The sequence below is a fragment of the Montipora foliosa genome, chromosome 10 (genome assembly GCF_036669935.1).
Source record: "Montipora foliosa isolate CH-2021 chromosome 10, ASM3666993v2, whole genome shotgun sequence".
Taxonomy (NCBI): domain Eukaryota; kingdom Metazoa; phylum Cnidaria; class Anthozoa; order Scleractinia; family Acroporidae; genus Montipora; species Montipora foliosa.
The window spans coordinates 29,063,144-29,083,851 of record NC_090878.1 but is presented as its reverse complement, the minus strand read 5'-3'; the positions used below and the strand labels follow the sequence as shown (position 1 = coordinate 29,083,851).

Genomic DNA, 20,708 nt, shown 5'->3' with positions numbered 1-20,708 from the left:
ACATATTATTATTCAGCACGTTGTCACAATGTCCAAACATGGTCATAGCGTGCTCAACATTCGACGTGCTTACTGAAAGCGACATACGTAATTTTGAGTAACTGGCTGAATACCCCGCCTCCAAAGTAATGGCAACGCGGCTAAGTAGTGGTTAATACCAACCCTCCCCCTAGAATATGTTGGTAAGCCGAAGAAGTGGCTACGTGGCTACGCAGTGCTTAATACCACCCCTTAGGCCTAATCACTGAAACGAGCGCTTACGTTTAATCAGTAAACGAGTGCTATATTCTTGACAGGATCTCGGTAAAAAGTGTAGTTAACAGAACCGTAAGAAGAAAGCTACAATTTTTAAAAGAGTGCTTAGACCTAATCACTGAAACGAGCGCTTAGGCTTAATCAGTAAACGAGTGTTATATTCTTCACACGATCTCGGTAAAAAGTGTAGTTAACCGAACCGTAAATTGAAAGCTAAAATCTTAAAAGAATGCTTAGGCCTAAGCACTGAAGCGAGCGCTTGGTAAAAATTGTAGCTATAGTTAACCGAACCGTAAAATGACAGCTAAAATTTTAAACGAGTGCTTAGGCTTAATCAGTAACCGAGTGCCATATTCTTCACACGGTCTCCGTAAAAAGTGTGGTTAACCTAGACTACGAGCAGTCCCTTTGCTTTCTTATAGTCCGTCGAGAGCGGAGCAAAAAAAACAGGCCGCGCGAAACTTGGCCGCGCGAAAGCTGGAACGAGCAGTCCCTTTGTTTTCTTATAGTCCGTCGAGAGCGGAGCGAAAAAAACAGCAATAAAAGCAAGGTGACACACGCTAACACCAACCCGGTGTAGCGTGTGTCACCTTGCTTTTATTGCTGTTTTTAATTTACGTGAGACACCGATCTCTTAAGGTGATCCACCTTCCCACACGCTTGCCGTGGGAGAACAGTTTTGCTGTTCCCAACCCAGCCTACCACATGTTTGGCATGTGAGACTGCCACTTAAAGGGGTGCTAAACACACCCGCGTGGTATGTTAGCTACGCCATGCTGATGAGGCCCAAAAGGCCGAAAAAGCTGTCCATGGCTGCTAATTGACCGGGTGAAATGGTTGTGCGCATGCGTAATGTGTTGGTTACACCGGGTTGGTGTTAGCGTGTGTCACCTTGCTTTTATCGCTGTCCCTAAAAGAGACCATGTTAAAACACAGGGAAATAAAAAATACAGTGACTTTTAATAATGGCCAAGACATTATCATCTGATACTTTCACCTACGTGAAGAAATATAAAATTGTAAATACACACTTTGATATTTCTTCGCGCGCAACCCTAAAGGAGACCTTCACGGCTACATATGATTGCGTTTTGCCCAGAACACCCTAAGTGAGACTAAATTCCGAAATTTACGCCCCTAAGCGAGACGACGAGCACCCCTCCTCTTTTCATATGGGAGTCCATCCCCCTCCCCCCCCCCCCCCCCTCGATGGCGAATCCGAATAGATCGTTGTTATTGATTGGTCTTTGGACTTCTGATTAGCTTGCGTGTGTTTTGCCTCACCCGTACCCGGTTGTAGGCGTTTTCAGGGTTATTATTACTGCGTCTCATTTCTCCGTATTCTTTTTCTTTTCCGTGTCATGAAAATTCTTTCCTGTCCCTCCCCTGTTAAGTAGTGTCTTTGTGGGAAGAGTCTTCTGTGCGTATGTTTGGTAAGTTTGAGGGGGTACTACAAATGCACAGATTTTGTCCGGTGGACACAGTAGAATATTTAACTTAACCTGCGCGAATGGAGTTTTAGTGGACCTTTACAAAACTATACCCTTATGGAGCTCAATAATGGAAAGTCAATTGGATAAACAAGACAGGCAGTGAAAGATAAATATCTGGAATCTTCAAAGCGAAGAGTAATGGTCTTCGATAACAATTGCACCTTTCGCCGTTGGATATCACAAAGTGAGCTTTGTTTCTAATTTTATTTGAGTAACTGTGATGTTATGTACAAGACTGAAACCGAAAATCAAACGCCTCGAATTCATCACATTGTTTACTAACATCCCATCTCAGTTGTCTGGCAATTTACGTTTATTTTGTAGTCAACTCTGCCCAGTCTTCAGATAATTCAGATAAAAAAAACGGAAATGTGAAAGTGAAGAATTATTTGAAAGAAAGCTTGTCTCTTTTGTGCTTCATTATTAACGGTCAAGGTTCTTCCGAAAAGGGTTTTAAGATCCTGAACTGTAAGACTGGAAATGTATTTAATTGCTGTTGTTTCTTATTTGCACCCACGCAATTAAAATAGGACTGATTTTTGCCACTAATAGCAAATATTTTGTTTGTTTCAATAACTTTTTACGCTGGAAAAGGTTTTTGTGACATTTTTCGTCCAAATGAACTCCCAAAAATAAAGCTTTTTAACGACCTTTAAGTGGAATATTTTTTGTAATTTAATATTGTGTGTCCAAACTTTGCAAACGAAACTTGAAATAGGCCAATTCGGAAAATACCATAATACTCTTTGTTTGTCCCCCCAAATTTTGCATAAGCATTGTTTTCGTTTTCTCTTGGGACCATTGTAAGTCCCAAGAGAAACTGATGTTTACGGGAACGCTGCAGTTCAATACCACCCAACTCAGAGCCTTCTGTTTTTGTGAAACACGTACCACAGGCAACCCAATTTATGCTCATAGAGCGTCCAGATTCTTAATTTGTGTCTGGGTCTTAGTGACTGGGCAGATTAAGTGCTTCCACTATGAAATTCACTCTTACACAGTAAGGGGCAGCCGTCACTGCCAAAAATACAAAGTATGTTAAAAGGAACAGAGTAACGTGAACTGGATCATTGGACAGACTTAGAAATGATGCAGCCTAACTGACAAGTAGTCTCGTTGCCTGCTATCAAACGGTTCACGCAAACAACAAACGAAATACTCGGAAGATAGGAAATTCTCTAGTTATTAATGCTAAAGCGGAAAAGACAAACTGAAATCGTTTTATGGAAATGAAAACCGGTTCATCTTTTAAACGCGAACTGGTATAGTGCAGTGTCAACAAACGGTCCAGTGTGATGTTACTGTTCAGACCATCGATGTTCAATGTAATATGAAACGGTTTAACGAAAGGTCGATTGATTAAAATTGTGTAATTACAAATGCTTCATCGGAACAACAAATGAATCTAAAAGGAACTCATATGTTACAGATATGAAAAATGAAATGGTTAATGCAAATGACAAATGGTTTGCCTCAATGTGAAATGAATTAAAGAAAAAAACCCAAGTGGTTCAAAGTATCAATAAATGATTCAATGTACTGAGTCTGAGACAGTTTAACTTGAAATGGACGATTGATTTAGAGTAATCACAAATGGCTCAGCGAAATAACAAATGGTCTGAGAGGAACTCAAATCATACTGTCCACTAACAAACGAATCGACCTAAAATGAAAAGATTTATGCAAAGGAAAAATGGCTTGCCCCAAAGTGAAATGAAGTAGAGAGAAAAAAAAGATCAATTCGGGCGACAATTTGCGTGACATGGAATACTTCGCCGACCGGCCAAAATGGAACAGTCCATGTGGGGTCTGACGTCAAGATCTGACATTTGGCGCGGAAGCTTGTACATGTCGGTCATTTTGCGTGTGCTGATTTCCTGTTACAAATATTTAATGCCTTAATTTAATTAAAGAGATTTGTCGTAATGCCAAAGGAAGCATTGGAAATTAATATCAACAGGATCACTACAGTTAATAATATCTGGAGCTCATGAGCTGATTGATGAGTGGTGTTTACACACTCAAATGCATCGTTTTCCATGATTCCTCATGTGGCAGGGTTTCCACAACCTGACTGGTTTCGTTAATCGGCCTTTTCGCTGTAGACAGTAGGACTCATTTATCGGTTTACTTGAAAGTAATATGATTTTGGAACGAAATGGTTCAATCAATCGGTCGGTGTCACTGACTACACTAAAGCGAAACATGATCGTGATCTATACTGTTTTGTTGCACTTCTTATTCTGGGTGGGTGGTTTCTGTATAAGATTAAGCCAGCTTTCAGGCATCTTCAGATGGGATGGTTTCAACACGAAATAGGTGTCATTCTAACTATTATTGACTGTGAATAACACAGAAAGAGCGCGAAAAATTAAGCCTCGTTCAGGTGTGAGTTTGAGTGTCTGACCTGGCTTGAGCCTGCGATATAATCAATAACCAGTCCTGGGTCAGCGGTCAACTTTAAAAAAAGCTGACCTCGATAAGGTCTAACTTGAGCCGGCGATATGGTCACGTGATACTGGCTAGCGGATACCTTGTTTTGAAAGGTGTCAATTGAACATAACATTGAAGTCCAATATCAAAGATGTATGCTGTAAACTAGTTACAGTGTCAAATGGAGTATTGCCTCCTGGATGAGCTCTAAACTTGAGCCCGTGATATGGTTACGTGTACTGTGATATGGTTACGCGCACCGGTGGCTCAGTTGGTTGAGCATCGGGTTGTCATGCAGTAGGTCGTGAGTTCGACTCCAGCCGGACCAACTCAGGGTCTTAAAATAACTGAGGAGAATGTGCTGCCTTTGTAAATTACATCTGCAAATGGTTAGACTTTCAAGTCTTCTCGGATAAGGACTGTAAACCGGAGGTCCCGTCTCATATCCCTTGCTGGAAATTAAAAAGTATGGGACGTTAAAGAACCCACTCACTATTCGATAAGAGTAGGGGACGTAGTCCCCGGTGTTGTGGTCTGACCTTATCTGGACGGGGGCATCTTTCACTTCCTAAAATAAATTGTAAACTGTGTAATAAGCAGTCTGGCTAAAGTCCCCCGAAAAACATTGTAAATTAGTCCTGAAAAGCCCCGAGGGGAGAGACTAATCGCTTCACTTCACTTCACTTACTGGTCACATTGGCATACATGAAGGGGCGGACGTACGGACGTTCATGACGTCATGACGTCATGGCAATGTGACCAGTACACGGCCACTGAGTTTTCTTTATATAGCTATGGTGGTCCGCGCGCGAAGCTCCGCTATTATTTTAGACATCAATTAGCCAGTAGTAGCCGCTAACCAATGCTCTCGGCAACTAGGGGCTTGCCTTGTAATTGGAATTAAACATACTGTATTAAGGTCGGCAAACTCTCGGGAACACGTCACAGATGCTGGTTAGTATCAGTAATATGTACAGATATGGCACTGTTTCGTCGATCGCAAAATCATCTGATTTGTTTGGGGCGGAGGAGCTGGCAAATCAGTTAGGCGACTGGTTTCCTCTTCAGCACCCACAAAACGCAAAAACAACAAAAATTGTTACAGTGCGTTTCACAAAACTTTTGACAAACAGTTTCCGAAGTTTGTTTGAAATTCCTGAAGTTCGCTACAAATTTGGCAATTTCATTACGTAGTTGTTATTCAAATTGTGAACTTAGAAACGAAGTTGTGAATTTCACCACGAACTTCGTTGGGAAGTTAAGGAGTTTGTCGCGAGAGAAGTTCGCACCGTTCGGTGTAAATTTCTCGGAATTTTCTTAGAAGTTGTGGTTACGTTGATTGCGAATTACTGGTTTTAAAATGGGTTATAAAGCGTTGAAAAGTGAATATTCCCAGATGTCACCCGACACCTGCCTAAAAATAGAATACAATTTCTGTCGTGTGAACTTCTACGCATGGTCGCTTAAGAGTATTTTACAGTTAAATCTATCAGAGATAAAAAGAAACCCTATTTTCAGGACATACATCATTCTACAAATAGCGCAAGAAACGAAACGTCTTTACATTTCTAGTGTAAACAAGATACGAGTCGCGCCATCTGTCTGTAATGTGAAGCCCCGGCTCCGTACCTGTCAAATATTACCTTTACGAAGTAAACATCAAAAAACTAGTCTTGCTTGGTTGAGAAATTTTTTCACTTTGTTTAAATTCATTTGTAGTTATATTACCAAACCAACTACACGGAATGATGTGAACTCAGCTCGCGACGAACTTCGCAACTTCCCAACGAAATTCGATGTGAAATTCACAACTTCGTTTCGAAGTTCACAATTTGATTGACAATTACGTAATGAAATTGCCAAGTTCGTAGCGAACTTTGGGAATTTCAAACGAACTTCGGAAACCGTTTGTCAAAAGTTTTGTGAAACGCACTGTAAAGTGCAAACAAGTTTCATTGACACATTTTACAGCATCAATGTGTCGCGCGACAGGGTCAACGATATTTCTTCCCCAAATCCTTCCATACCCTTCCACTCATATTCACTTGAAAACAAACTTTACTCCTTTTCAAAGCGCCAATTTTGCCGGTCACGAGTACAAGAGTTGATCTATAAATGAGTGCGCGGATCGACAACCAGCACTTCCTTTTCATTTAAGTATCAAATTGCAAGAGGATGGCATTGCCAGTTTTGAATGAGTCAAGGTTGTGCAATTTCTTGCAGTTTCGTTTCCGATCACTGTCGACTTCCTGTTTAAAAAAAGTGTCGGTAACTCGATATCTCCTATGAAACAAAGCAAATTCTCTCGGGAAAAACAATTGTCAGAGATCCATAGCATTTTACTCGTCTGACGGCTGTTGAACAATGGATATTTTCCTGATTTTAACGGTAATCGTCCTGAAACTGTCAGCTTATTTTGTCTCCCTATCTGAAGGTAAGCTAACCCTGACTTTCCCGGAGATATAACAGTTCAGACAATTAATAACTCTAATGTCTTGCTATGATTTCACGTTTCGCATTCCATAGAAACAAACAAATCTTATGAGGAAAAACGCATCTATCGCTTGGCCAACAGTTAAACGTTATTCATATGAAAATAAGAGGCGGGTGATTATTTTTTCTGACCCCAGTCTTAAATAAATATTACTTTAACTCGGGCCAAATAAATTCCCAAATCACTATCGGCTTTCGAAATTGTAATACTTTACTCACAAAAACAGGAGAAGGGCTAGGTTTTTTTAGGAAGTCCTAAAGATTATTAAAAATCAAGTAATGGTGACTAACTCCAACCGGAAAACGTTTGCATGTAACTGGTTTGCGCCCACTTCTCCACAATCACACCTCAAAAGCCCCTCTTTACTGAATGAAGGGGTAGTTTCTAAAAAAACTGTGGTGCTGCGTCAGTGTGGAAGTAGTATACAAAAATTTGGTTTTATCAACGGAGTTGATAACGTAAATTGGCCACCGTACAGAGATTCTAAAAGCTGACGTTTCGAGCGTTAGCCCTTCGTCAGAGCGAATCGAGGGGTTATGGGTTACGTGTAGTTTTTATAGTAGAGTAGGAGCTACGCTATTGGTGGTAACATGGCAACGTGAAAAATAGGAATATATTAGTTAAATGAAAAGCGTTTGTTAATACCGTGAGGATTAAGGGTGCCGATTTGAAAGATGAATTTTTGTTCCAGATTCTTGCGGCTTTCCGTCGTAACTAGATGTAGGGAAAGGCCGCAGATAGCCATGTGTCTTTTGGAGTGGTTAGGCAGATTAAAATGGCGAGCGAATGGCTTAGATGCATCCTTGTCATTCTTCTCAACATCGCGAAGGTGTTCGTGGAATCGGTCACCTAGTCGTCTACCTGTCTCACCAATGTATAATTTATTGCATAACGTACAGGTTATGCAATAAATGACATTTGCGGAGTTACATGTGAAACGATCGGTGATCTTAACAGACCGCTTAGGTCCCGATATCTTGCTAGTGTTAACAATGAAAAGACAAGTTTTGCATCGTGAGCTCGCGCATTTGAAAGTGCCGGGTTGCTCGTTAGTTTTGAGCGCGCTTCTAACTAAAAAGTTGCCTACGTTTTTGTCGCGTTTGAATGAAATAAGTCGAGGTTGCCAAAAGATTCTACCAGTCTCGGGATCATTTTGGAGTAATTTAAAATTACTAAGAATGATGCTTTTGACTGCGAGATTATGAGGATGGAAAGTGAGGGTGAATGGAATTCTGTCATTCTTATCTTTTTGTGACGTTTGTAGTGATGACTGTCGATCAAATTGTTGGGCGCGATGATGGCCCGCTTTGACCACAGAGACAGGATAGCCACGTTTTTCGAAGAACTGGCACATCTCCTCTGATTTGCTGGAAAAATCGGAGTCATCACTACATAGACGTCGAAGTCTAAGAAATTGAGAATAAGGAATGGAGTTCTTGACATGTGATGGATGTGACGATGAATACAACAAATAACTGTGTGAATCAGTAGGTTTGTAGTGCACACTAGTACATAGCACGTTGCCTCTAATAGAGACTTTGATATCTAGGAAAGCCAATGAAGTTTCCGAAATTTCCCAGGTATATTTAAAGAGCCGGATGAAAAGAGTTGACGGAGGTTATAAATTGATAGAGTTCTTCTCTGCTGGATGAAATAGCGCCGATGCAGTCGTCGATGTAGCGACCGTAGAGTTCAGGTTTGGGGCCGTTGTACTGATTAAAAAATTGGTGTTCAACATATCCTTCAAAAAGATTGGCATAGCTAGGTCCCCCTCTTTACTCCCTAATTTATTCCAGTCATTTGGGAGATCAAGCCCGACTCACAACAACTGAGTTTAACTTAGTTGCCCGTTTCCATGTGGGCTAAAGATATATACATGGAATAGCGATCCAGACTGATTTACAAAAAATTGAAGTATCTCTCGTAAAGGAGGGACATCATTCTTTTAGCATGAAGGCACAGTTCCAAACTTTCGCAGCGCAACACTGTGGTGACCTTTTTTCTGCTTAATCGCAAAGCAGTTACGTGAAACACAGTTTTGATTCTGTTAGGATGCCATAAACCGGAAACGGAAGTTCTCGCGAGTGGCGTGTTCATCCGGGATAGATATGTACGCGCAATATGGAGAGAGAGTGTTGTTGTAAAATGGTGATGTCCGATTAAACCTTCGAGAAGTGCAAATTGCTTGGTGTTTTTGTCATTTCGGACGTGGCTTCCAACCCTTCCAATTAGTACACTTTATCAGTTGAAAGTATTAAAAACTGTCTTGCGCCTCCTCAATGCAGCATTGCTGCAAAGAGTTTGAAACCGTGACGCGATCCCATTAAGGCCTGGTTGAGAGGATTGCCAGTAGAATAGCTGAAGTAAGGAAATGAATAAAAAGACCCGTCACCCCACCCCTCCACCTTTTGGATCTCCTTAATTGTTATCCCTACAGAAGCACGGTTATGAAGCAAAAGCATCATTCGATGTGACTAGCGCGTACGATATGAGGATATGACTGTGGATTTGAAAGGAAGGTCGCAAATCGAAGAAGTTCAGTTTTGTAGATAGATAACTAAATTCTGCTCTTACGTCACGAACGGATGTACGTGCATTACATGACAAGGGGCATCTTGTCCAAGACACTCTGCACCTCCCTTTTCAATACTCTTACGCTAGACAGCTAGAACCGACTTTAAACACGAAACACCACCTCAAAACGACGGATTTAAAAATGAATGTCATGTTCATTACTGCCAGAAAAACCTTCAAATAAACGCTTTTTTTCTGGGTCACATTTAGTGGAAAGTCGGCCAATGAAAAGCCACAATAAAGAGTGCATCACCTTCAGTGATAAGCGATGATTTACGACGTCAACAGTTTCCTATGCGTTCTTGGAAAAGGTCCAAACGACACGAAATTTTAAGTGAATGTGTCTTATCTTCGAAAACGTCGACATGGCAGTCTGTCTTTTGAGATCAATACTGTGATACTCTACCTTTAACTTCGATCAACTTAACACACCGAGTTTAATGTGTTTGAATTTATCACTTTTTTCCTTGCAAAGCCATCAAAATGAAGGACCTTAAACGTGAACAAAGGGAAAATGTATGCTTAAAAGGAAGGAAGCACTCCGTCTAACGTACATCTTCGTGTACGTTTTTTTAAGTGGAGTTAACTTAGTTTTCTCATTGCCATGCCTGAACAGATGATGATCATTTTTTGCGTTTTCGCGGTCAACACCTACGCTGGCTGTGCTGGTTTAATTCCTGGACAGTATTACACATTTAAGTGTTCGATGACTTGGAATTATAGCAAAATCATAACCATAATGTGAATATTTTTTTTCTTGTTGTAATCGCGATCTCGTCGACTTGGTGGTTGCCTAAAGTATTAATTGAGGTGAGGACAGCGCTCATGCGCACCACGCCCAGTTGGTTATAGCTGTCACGCATACATACGTAATCGACCACTGCCCATAGGGGCCTTTCAGGGCCAAGGAAACGAAATCAATGAAACTGAAGAACGGAGAAATAACTATTAATAATTAACAATTATTGGATGAGCTTGAGCATGTTAGCGATAATTATCAAGGCCAAAGTTTGTGTTATATGATGAAGCCGAAGGCTGAGGCGGATAACACAAACTGAGGCCTTGATAATTATCGCTAACATGCAAAAACCGAATTCAATAATTGTTTTATTATGCATATTCCTGAGCTGAGCTCCGCCATGACAAAACTGATCAAACTGCTGGTTAGTCTGTCAGGTGACGTTACTTCTGCATGCATAAAACTATTGTCTGTAGGTATGACGTCAATTCTACATATATGAAATCTATTGTTTGTAGGTATGACGTAAGAGAAACAGAGCAAGCAAGAATTAGTTGCGTGCTTATAGCCAATGAAAATCGAGCTGGTGACACCAATGTATAATAATACTAATTAGCCGTAGGCAAACCAGTTGGCTATTTACAAGGGAAGCGAGAAGTTGAACCAGTGATTACCAGGATCAACTTCAAGGAGTGGTCACGGTGCTTGCCTTGAGATCCGGTGTTCCCAGGTTCAAGATTCCCTGGGCGGCTTTGCCCCTTTATGCCTACTATACAACAAGCAAGAGTGAACTAGCTCCACTACAATCAATGTGATGCTTTTCTTCCATCGTTGGCGAGTACAAATCTAAAACCGTTTCTTACCTTCACAATTTCATCTTTTTCTTGCAGCAACGTTTAAGTAAACATCTTCAGTGGACCAAATTAAGACTTTTTCTCCATGTGTGAGTGCCAAATGAAACGTAGTTATTTCAAAGTTTGTCGCCACTTCCCTCGCATTATTGCCTATTTCGGCCATTTTGTTTTTCGTAGCACTAAGCTCCATATATGGTCACAGTGACCTTACATGGTAGCGGCTGGCTACCATATTTGTAGGGCATAGTAAAAGGCCAAGCTTACCACGTACATTTTTAGCATTTCTTTGTGCAATGATCTTGTCTATTTTCATTACCAGAAATCGGCGACATTTTGCGCCCGCGAAGTATTTGGCACGCGGTTTCAAATTATCAAGATGGCGGCATAAAGAAAGCAGTACATAGAAAAAACAAGGACTGAAATAACACACTATCAAAGGATCTGAATCAATTTAATTTCTTTTTTGAGGTTGTCAATACAAGGGAGAATGAAAAAGGGGAAACTAGAGTCTGGGCTCCTGTTCGAATGACGATTTTAGAGAGAAGAAACAACTTCGTTTCATGCGTGTGACTTGGCAGAGTAAAAATAATTTTCAAAAATCAGGGCCCACAGTACACTTAGCCAGCGATATTCTGTATAATAATAATCATATATGAAGTACCCACCTGTAAAGATGGCGATCAAAACAAACTGGAGACAGAAACCCTACTTTTCACAAGGAATAAAAAGCGCAATGGTGCGTTTTGTACCGCTTTTATCGCAGAAATGGATGTATTTTTACCTCTTTTATCGCACTTTGGGCGGCAATTTGGGGAATGGATAAAGGCTAATTTTTATCACGTTTTAAAGTTTGAACATCGATCGACAATTAGAGAGGTCGGCACCAAGGATTCACATCAACGAAATGCTCTAAAATGTGGAGGGAAGGTAGGCACCTCTGAGCTTTTTTGAAAGAATTAGAGAGCTCAAGGAACTGTAACAGCCGTTCGTAAAATGTGTTGTTGGCGGCACGTTGGCGAACTTTCGAGAGACCAAAACTACCGTAAATAATGATATGGTACGTACACTTTACATTTAGAAGTCGGCAAATGTCGTGTATGCCACTTTAGATCTGAAATTTCCACTTCTTCAATTTTCTCCATACATTTCTCTATAACGATCGGCAGCCATTCTTAGAGAGTGGAAAGTCTGGGTCGAGTCTGGGCGTCCGCCATTTTGTCTTAAATTTCTGGTAATGACAATAATTTCGTTCATACCAGTTGTCACTTATTCAGTTTTACGGTATTACAGGCTCGCAACATACTTAAGAGCGTCCATGCAGCTATGTACTCCATATTTGGGACAATTAATTAATCAATTCATTCATTCATTCATTCATTCATTAATAATTAAATAACTAAACGTTTTCCAGGAGGCAGTGTTAGCGGCAGTGGTTAAAGCAGTCTCCTCCCACCAATCTTGAATGGTCCCCCCTACCCCCCTACCCCCCCTACCCCACCCCCCCAACCCCCCCTCCCCAATAAGAAGAGCACTTATCAATTAGTAAAGAGTTAATTAACCATGATTTCTTTTTCTTCTCCTGCCGTCAGGGATAACGTTACATGTGTCACAGGAATTCACTGTTTACCCTGGTCAAAATTTGACGTTGTCATGCCAAGCGAGAGACAGTCCCCCAGATCTCGTATACTGGTACAGGATCGATAAAGACAACAGGCATCAAGAATTATACCATGCCGCTGGTCCCACTTATACTATTACAAATGCAACGATTGACAATATGGGAGTATATTCGTGTGCTGCGGTGGAATGGGGATCCTGGGGAATAATGAGCTACATGTTTGTTAATGTTATAAGTGAGTTACTTTGTCTTGTATCTGATTGTATCGTATCGTATCATGTCATATCGTACCGCACCGTATCGTATCGTGTTGTGTCAAGTTGTGTCGTTTTGCATCGCACTATCCAACCCTGTGAGATATTGAATAGAAAACGCACGACGCAGGTACCATTACCCCACAATATTGTACATTATTTATTTGTAGTGTCAGTTAATTCTGCAGATGCAGAATCAAGCACGTACAACGCGCATCACACCTTCCTGAAAAAAAAACTCTACTTTGGATAGATTCTCCGTTTGCAGAACAAATTGGATAATACATCTCGTAGTACATGTTTTGGCGCTTTCCTCGAATTACGTGCTCGATAAAATACGGCAAAATTAGTAAAAATAAATCGCGATACCACTCGCCAAAACATCTAATAAAAGGAATAAATAGTATGCTTAAATTTTTCTCAATTTAACTCAGTTAGTTTCCTAAACCGCTTCATTTCCGGTTGTATGTAATTGGTTGTTTTACTTTACGTCATCGCCGCACTTGTGCACCACATTTCATTTATCAATTGAATGTGCTGGGGGTCATTATCGTCCCTAGAGCCCTTCGTTTCGCCGGCAACATGACCAAAAGAAACCAAGGGCTCTGGGGACAAAACCGGCTGTGGTCAGAATAAGAGATGATAACAAGAGAGCTTAAGGACGGTGCCCACTATTGTTATTGCGCATACGTTCTGCGCATTTCGAGATACTCGGATTTCCTATGGGTGATGCTTATTAATACAGGGATATTTTTGCGCGGTTTAAAACTATGCGGAGAAAGCAGAACTTAGCAAGTGCTCTTGGTATCCAAAAAGAATAGTGGGGCTAACCTTGCATTTTCCAGAGATAACTAAGATTCAATTTGGAAAAGAACGCCATACATTGCTTTGTATTTCAAAGCTTGCTGATTAATTATCTTCGAAAAATGCGTGGCTACCCCCAATTTTCGTTTTGGATATCAATAACACTTGTTAAGATTTGCTTTTCCCGCATATTCGGTAAACTGCGCAAAAATATCTATGAATTAGTAGGCACCGTCCTTAATGACAGCCCAATATGAACACTATTTTTTCATTGACTTTACGCTGTACTATTTTTTTCATACAAAATTTATTGTTGTCTTCGTTTCTTCTAATAGTCTTCTAGCCATTAACGATACTCGCTTAATGAGACAGTACCCGACCTCAAAGTGAGTGTTTATTATTGTCCCACAGTTCCCGGTGAAACGTCCTGCGCAGACGGATGGAATCTCCACAGGAATTCACATGCTTGCTATTTGTACTCTGCTCGCGGTGTAATAAAGTCTTGGGATGACGCAAAAGCATATTGCAAGGAATCTAATGCACAGCTAGCGCAACTTAATAATCTGGACGATTTCCGCTTCGTGTCGAAGCTCGCTAACAACAGAAGCGAGTCAGGCTTCTGGTTCTCTTCAGGGCGTGGTGCTTCGGACATGCGTCCTAGCAAACAAGCAACCAGGTGTAGCGTATTTAACAAAACGAAGGGGACGCCGAGCCGCGCAGATTGTTTAAGGCGGCGTCCTTTCATATGTGAACGAGGTAAATGTGTTTAATTTACAGGCCCTTTGTGTTAAGGACGGTGCCTACTATTGTTATTGTGCATACGTTCTGCGCATTTCGAGATACTCGAATTTCCTATCGGTGATGCTTACCAATACAGTGATATTCTTGCGCGGTTAAAAACTATCCGGAGAAAGTAGGTCCTAGTAAGTACTCTTGGTATCCAAAAAGAAAATTGCGGGTAACCATGCATTTTTGAGAGATAATTAAGTATCAATTTGGAAAAGAACGCCATAAATTGCTTTGTATTTTAAAGCTTTTTACAAATATTATTCATTGATTATCTTTGCAAAATGCGTGGCTACCCCCAATTTTCTTTTTAGATTTCAATAACACTTGTTAAGATCTACATTTCCTGCATAGTCATAAACCGGGACAAAAATACCTTTGAATTAGTATGCACCGTCCTTAAATATGTTTTCAAGACCGAGATCAGTCTGGTTTCCTGTCCCTGAAAGACAACGTGAGAAACATGGCATAAACGCACACTTGATAGTAACTATTTCAACGTAAACGATTTTAATGGGGGACTGGGTCGACTGTCATGGCGTTCACACGCGGTTTTTATCGCTCGCTGAAGAAATGGATTTCTAAGCCAAAAGAACTATACTGTGAGGATGCTAAGTAGTTTTATTATTTTATAGAAGTATTAGCAAATACATCGTCAGTAATTTAACGCAGTATTTCAAGTTTATATGGGAAAAAAACGCTAAAACCCTGGCTCGAGTTCATTGCCAAACGAAGAAGAAATGGCTGGTCAGGATCTTGGTGCAGAAAACGATCTCTATAGAGAACTGAAAGAGTCGATGAAATGCCTAAAAAGATTGGTCACTGAGGGTATTGCCAGATTACATGGTGATCTAGACACGTACATACTACGAAGCGAATTCAAATCGGATATTAAAGAAATGAGCTGTACTATAAAAGACCTCGAAAAGAGTTTGAATTTCACGCAAGACGAAGTTGATACCTTTAAGGAACAACTCAAGAAGGTAACAGAAGAACGCTCTTCGGAAATAGAACTTTTAACGGCGAAAATAACTAATTTGGAACAGTCCCTGAAAGAAGTAGTGGAACAGAATATAACTCTTGAACAGTACACCAGAAGAGAGAGCCTGAGATTTAATAATATAACTGGGAACATGAAGGTGAAGATTGCAAAAAAGTTATTTATGACACCATTGGAAGAGACCTTGGTTTAGATATCTGCCAATTAAGATTTCACGCAGTTCACCGAATAGGTAAGAGAGATGGAGTTAGATGCAGGCCGATTATAGCAAGGTTTGTCTGTCGTGAAGATCGAGACAAGGTCTGGTCAAAGAGAAGTAAGATTACGGAATCGAGTGTACACAGAGACGCATATATCACAGAAGATTACGCGAGGGCCATTCAAAAGGAACGCCAAGTCTTAATTAAGGCGATGATGAAGGTTCGCAATGAGCATAATATGACTCAGGCAAAAGTCAAAGGTCGTTACTTGTACATCAACGGTGAACGTTTTAGTTTCGAAAATGTACCTGAATATCTAAAATAATCCAATATCCATAATTTATTTCATTTCCAAAACACTATAACACTCGAATATGCCATTTTGGAACCCATTCAGAACGTATTATCATTTCCCATTTTTCCCCTATATGCAAATTCAGTGTCTAAATGGCGTTAGAATCCATTTCAACACTTTCACAGCGTTTGAAAAATGCAAACACCTACAAAAATGATCTGGTCAGCGCCATATCGACTAATGGTTTTTCGTATTCGTAACTTACTTTATGTTTTATACTTATTGTTAACGAATGTTTTTTTTTTGCTCGAGTGAGGTCGACCCAATCTAGCGTAGCATTCAGCAGTCTTTTTTTACTGGCTACGTAAATTTCTTATATTAAGCATCGTGTGTTCGTGAGTGCTCTTATATATTCGCACCTTTTGGTTCACCTGATTTCAACTGTCCTGTTGGGAGTGATAGCTTTTGTCTTCCATGCACCCAGTTTAAAATACCGCAAATTGCTATCATGGATCGCAACAACTTAAAGTTCAAAGCCATCTCGCTAAACGTTCGAGGTATTCTCTATTTTCGAATTCCCCATAATACACTTTGTTTGCCCCCCAAATTTTGCATCTAACCCTACCTCTATGAACAAATACAACGAACTGGTCAACACAAAGACATTTGAACTAGACTGGGAAAGAATATTTTCTTTGCCTTAAGTTAAGAGAATTCCAATGTAAAGTTCTTCATAGAATTTGTTATACAAACATTATGCTCTTCAAATTTGGTTTAGCCGATTCCCCTTTATGTTATTTCTGTAATAAAGAACTGGAGACATCGGAACACTTCTTTTTTTACTGTAGTAAGGTTGCACCTTTTGGAATGAGCTAAACATTCTCTTCAAATCGCAAAAGTTAATCTCTAAAACCTTCCATATCAAAGATATTTTATTTGGGCTTTTTTATGCGGATAATGTTGATGACAATATTCTAGTTAATTACATTATACTTGAGAGCGAATACCTTATTTTTCGTTCAAAATTAAGCCAAACGTTTCGCACTGTTGCCCTGTTAATATGAAAATGCAAAACAACGCACCAGATCGAGCGTTTCATTGCGAGGAAAAATAACAAACTCCACTTTCATAACAAAAAATGGCATAAATTTTTACCCATAATGGAGCATGAGCTATCACCTCCAACTCCCAACTTAAACTAATACTGTAGTATTGTAATATGTTGAAATGTGTAAAGTGCGTATAGCTTAGATGTGTAGTGTAGTTCGGATGTTGTGTTTGTTATAGATAGGTAGCGTAGTTTCGATATATAGCTCCGATGTATAGTTTAAAATTAACATGTAAACTAATAAATGTGGATATATTTTTAAAAAAAAGGAAAAAAAAACTTCAAATGATTTTAAGAGTCAGTTATATCTCTCAAACGTGCTTGGTGATTTAGAGTCACCATAATTCGAGAAACAAACAGGGAACGTTTGTATATTTCTAAACAGAAATGTTTTTGCTCTTTATTGACAGTTTTACCACGAATTCCCAAAGATGTTAGCATCCAACACATCACTTCGTTCACAGCACGCGTGGGGTGGTCTGCGGCCGCGTCAAGCTCCCAACCACAGACCTACCACGTAGAACTGATGACATCCTCTGACAACGTTGTGACTCGCATATCTTCAGAAAAACGCTCTGTGTCATTTACTCACCTTCAACCAGATACACTGTACCATGTTCGCGTCCAGGCTGAAAATCGAGCAGGAAACGGATCCAGTTCGTCCGTTGTGGCGTTCAAGACAAAAGCACGTAAGATTTATAAGCGAACACTTCTAAAAAAAACAACCTTGTCTTTTATCTGATGAGCATACAATATTAATATTTTAACAGGGATTGGAGCCTGTGACTTGCAGCTTACATCTCACATATTTCCCTTTGGAAGTTATCGTTTCCTCAAATCATCTACATTTAGCTTTTGCCAAGTATGGTCATCTTAGGCAACAAATTTGCGATCTCTTTGATTACGTCACTTGTGAATAAATTAACGTTTTATTCACCCTTGAAAAGGTAATGTTGATATAATTAGGTTTAGGAAAATGCTGACTCAAAATAGAGGAACTAGACTATAGAGGGAATAGACTAGTTGTTAGCTCCGTATCATAGGCTACTGATAGAGCTAAAAATCACAGACACCGCACAGCGAAAATTATGACATGCTCTTGCGACCGTTTCCACATTCGAGTCCAACCACCAGTTTTACAATGAGGTTACTGACTCCATGTTTTAAATCCGCTAGGTGTTGCTAATGATAAACTTTTTATCACCTCTCTTCCAAGGTCCTCCGATCATTGTGCCATCTGCTCCAAATAGTAAAGTCATTGCCGGTCAGTCAATAACGCTCAAGTGTACTCATTCACGCGGTGACGTACTGTGGTACAAACAAGGAAGTGATGAACCCTTTGCAAATGGGCAAGAATTAACTCTTCACGAAGTTTCCTCCAACGACGAAGGAACGTATTACTGCGCATCGCAGAATGGACCAAAAGGCTCGATCAAAGTTTTCGTAATCGGTGAGTTCTTTAAATTAACTCTTTTCCTCGCCTAAAAAAGGCGCGGTTTATAGTTGAACGAATTGTTTGAACCCACAATCATTAAGCCCATGAAATTAGTAGAAGTGCGCATCAAGTCACTCTTGTGCCACAACGCAACGGAAATTGCATCGGTTAATCAACGTTTAGTTCGAAATCGGCCAGAGTCTAGGCGACCTTTAGACTCGCCTCAAGGTTCGTTCAATTTTGAGAACTTTCGGACATCACTAGTATACAAAATTCCGAACTGTACTTGACATCGTGTGATTTACTATGCCATTGCTTATTTATCTTACAGTACCCCCTGTTATTACTAATCTAAAGTGCCTCCTGGTAGAACACGAAGTAATCTTAATGTGCGAAACGGCAAATAGGCATCCTGTCGAATACACATGGATGAAAGATGGAGAACCGCTGACCAGTAAATCAGACAAGATAAAAGTACCAACAACAAACAATACCGTCACTGGATTTTACGAATGTCACGTGTCGAATATCGCTGGAAAAGCGTCGAATTCTCTTGACATCGCTTCTATGGGACAAAGAGGTAGGGTTCCATAGACATTATTTTTGCAAACTAACACCGAGGGAGACTCTAAGTTAGACCCTTCGGATGTCAAGCTTATTCACTTTTAGAGACCATGTTTTTTTCAATCGATAGAAGAGAACGTAGATGCCAATGAACTGACTTCAATTCTCGGCTAGCGTTATGCCGCCGTGATGTCCTGAATTGAATTTCAGCTGCTTATTTTCACGTGAAATAGAAACTGGAAAATGCTCCATAGCATAGCATAGCAGAGCATAGTCAACACTCGGATGGCACGATATTCAAAAGGCCTTTCACCTCCACTAGCCTTAGAACTATGGGGAAACTTTACCTGTGAAAAGTTTGATTATAAACCGGGATTATCCTCTGACCCTCCGGTAGAATCTTTTGCTCTACAATGGTTGAAACGAAAGCGTACGTTCAAAATAGTTGACGCTGCGGGTAGCCATCGTTTCAATCATTTTTAGAGCAAAAAAAGAGACTCCTCGCAGTCTAAACTGCGGGCGATGATGAAGCACAATTCCTAATTTTATGGAGATTTTCTAGAATAACTTACTCATCTTACACTCTTTAAGACGACCGCTTCGAAATCCGTACGTCCTTTCTGTAGAGCAATACCGCTGACACATTTCATTAGCGGTTAGACCGCAAAACATTTCCTTTCTAGGTTATTGAATTCTTTTGCAACTGACGTCAAGCAATTGAATATTTCTGCTCATAGAAATTAGGCGACTTCCGACAACTTGCTCTCTCTCTCTCTCTCTCTCTCTCTCTCTCTTTTTTCCCCCCTTCCTTCCCCACAGTCCCCCGGAGAGCCTGCTCGCTGGCCATGTGAAAAACGTAGTTTACAAACCGTGATTTTATATTCTCTTCAACAGTGGACACAAACGAGACAGTCTACATCGCAATCATCGTTTTGTTAACCGCTCTTCTGGCTATTCTTTGCTGTGCCTTCGGTTTGATGACTAAGACTACAAAAATAATCTTTAAGACCAAGAAAGCCACCAGAAAACTGACAACCCCAAGCTCTTCCACAGAGATGACTCCAGTTGAAATTGTCGCAAGCGAGGAAAGTGAATCACGCTCTCCCGACAAGTCACGCAACAACATCATGACGACGTGTTTAATTTATAATTATTCTCAATGTAGTGTAAGGTAATGTAATGTACTTAATTTTAGCTTAATGTAGCATAATATAATGTGGTGAATTTCTGTAATGCAGTCCTGTGTTATCAAAATAAAGGGAAAAAAAATCATGACGACGTGTTTCCTTACTTGGTTTCCGAAGCATGGGTTGCAGGAATGGCTTACATAGAGGTGAAGGCACTGAGGAACATGAACAGGATGTCACGCAAACTTGGAAACCGATAGCGCCGCTAACTGCATGTATGCTCCACTGATGTATACACAAGGTGGCAATGAGAAGTCTGGAAGGTCTTACGTTAACATGGATGAAAATGGGTCGTGAAATGTGTAGATCGGTGATTTCCTAGTAACTTTCGAGGGCAGTTATTATTTTCCCCACTGTCGTCAGACCAGAACGTTCTGTAATTTTGACATGTCAAATGTCTATCTAATAACATGCTGTAACTACGCTACCTAGTAACAGTAATACTCTTGTTTTCTTCTGTCACTTAAAGGGGCTATGTCACGTTATTTTAGCGTGTTCAGGGAAAATCTATAGTTAATCGCGAGTTTAAAATGTGGAATTTCCTTAGCGATAAAATTATCGTTGGGTCCACGTTTTTCAAGATTACCCAAATCCGTTTCAATCTTGTCCATTTGT

At 40.3% G+C, this 20,708-nt stretch overlaps 1 protein-coding gene across 3 annotated transcripts; it reads left to right on the top strand.

Annotated features, from left to right (window-relative positions):
• Positions 1-6,497: 6,497 nt before the first annotated feature.
• Positions 6,498-20,153, top strand: LOC137973759 (netrin receptor DCC-like). Of its 3 annotated transcripts, none has more exons than XM_068820641.1 (7): positions 6,498-6,615; positions 12,432-12,695; positions 13,930-14,274; positions 17,318-17,596; positions 18,124-18,357; positions 18,674-18,922; positions 19,801-20,153. In XM_068820641.1, exons 1-7 carry the CDS (start codon positions 6,546-6,548, stop codon positions 20,079-20,081), a joined length of 1,722 nt encoding a protein of 573 aa, XP_068676742.1. In that variant the 5' UTR covers positions 6,498-6,545; the 3' UTR covers positions 20,082-20,153. The 3 variants fall into 3 exon arrangements, with proteins under 3 accessions (XP_068676742.1, XP_068676744.1, XP_068676743.1); XM_068820642.1 differs by lacking the exon at positions 6,498-6,615 and adding an exon at positions 11,175-11,769; XM_068820643.1 differs by lacking the exon at positions 18,674-18,922.
• Positions 20,154-20,708: the final 555 nt, after the last annotated feature.

What these genes read in the sequence shown, in the direction of transcription:
- LOC137973759 (XM_068820641.1), top strand. Translation starts at nt 6,546, where the DNA reads ATGGATATTTTCCTGATTTTAACGGTAATCGTCCTGAAACTGTCAGCT. An exon ending in TTTTGTCTCCCTATCTGAAG is followed by an intron (nt 6,616 to 12,431) that starts GTAAGCTAACCC and finishes TCCTGCCGTCAG; the next exon opens with GGATAACGTTACATGTGTCA. An exon ending in CGCTTCTATGGGACAAAGAG is followed by an intron (nt 18,923 to 19,800) that starts GTAGGGTTCCAT and finishes TCTCTTCAACAG; the next exon opens with TGGACACAAACGAGACAGTC.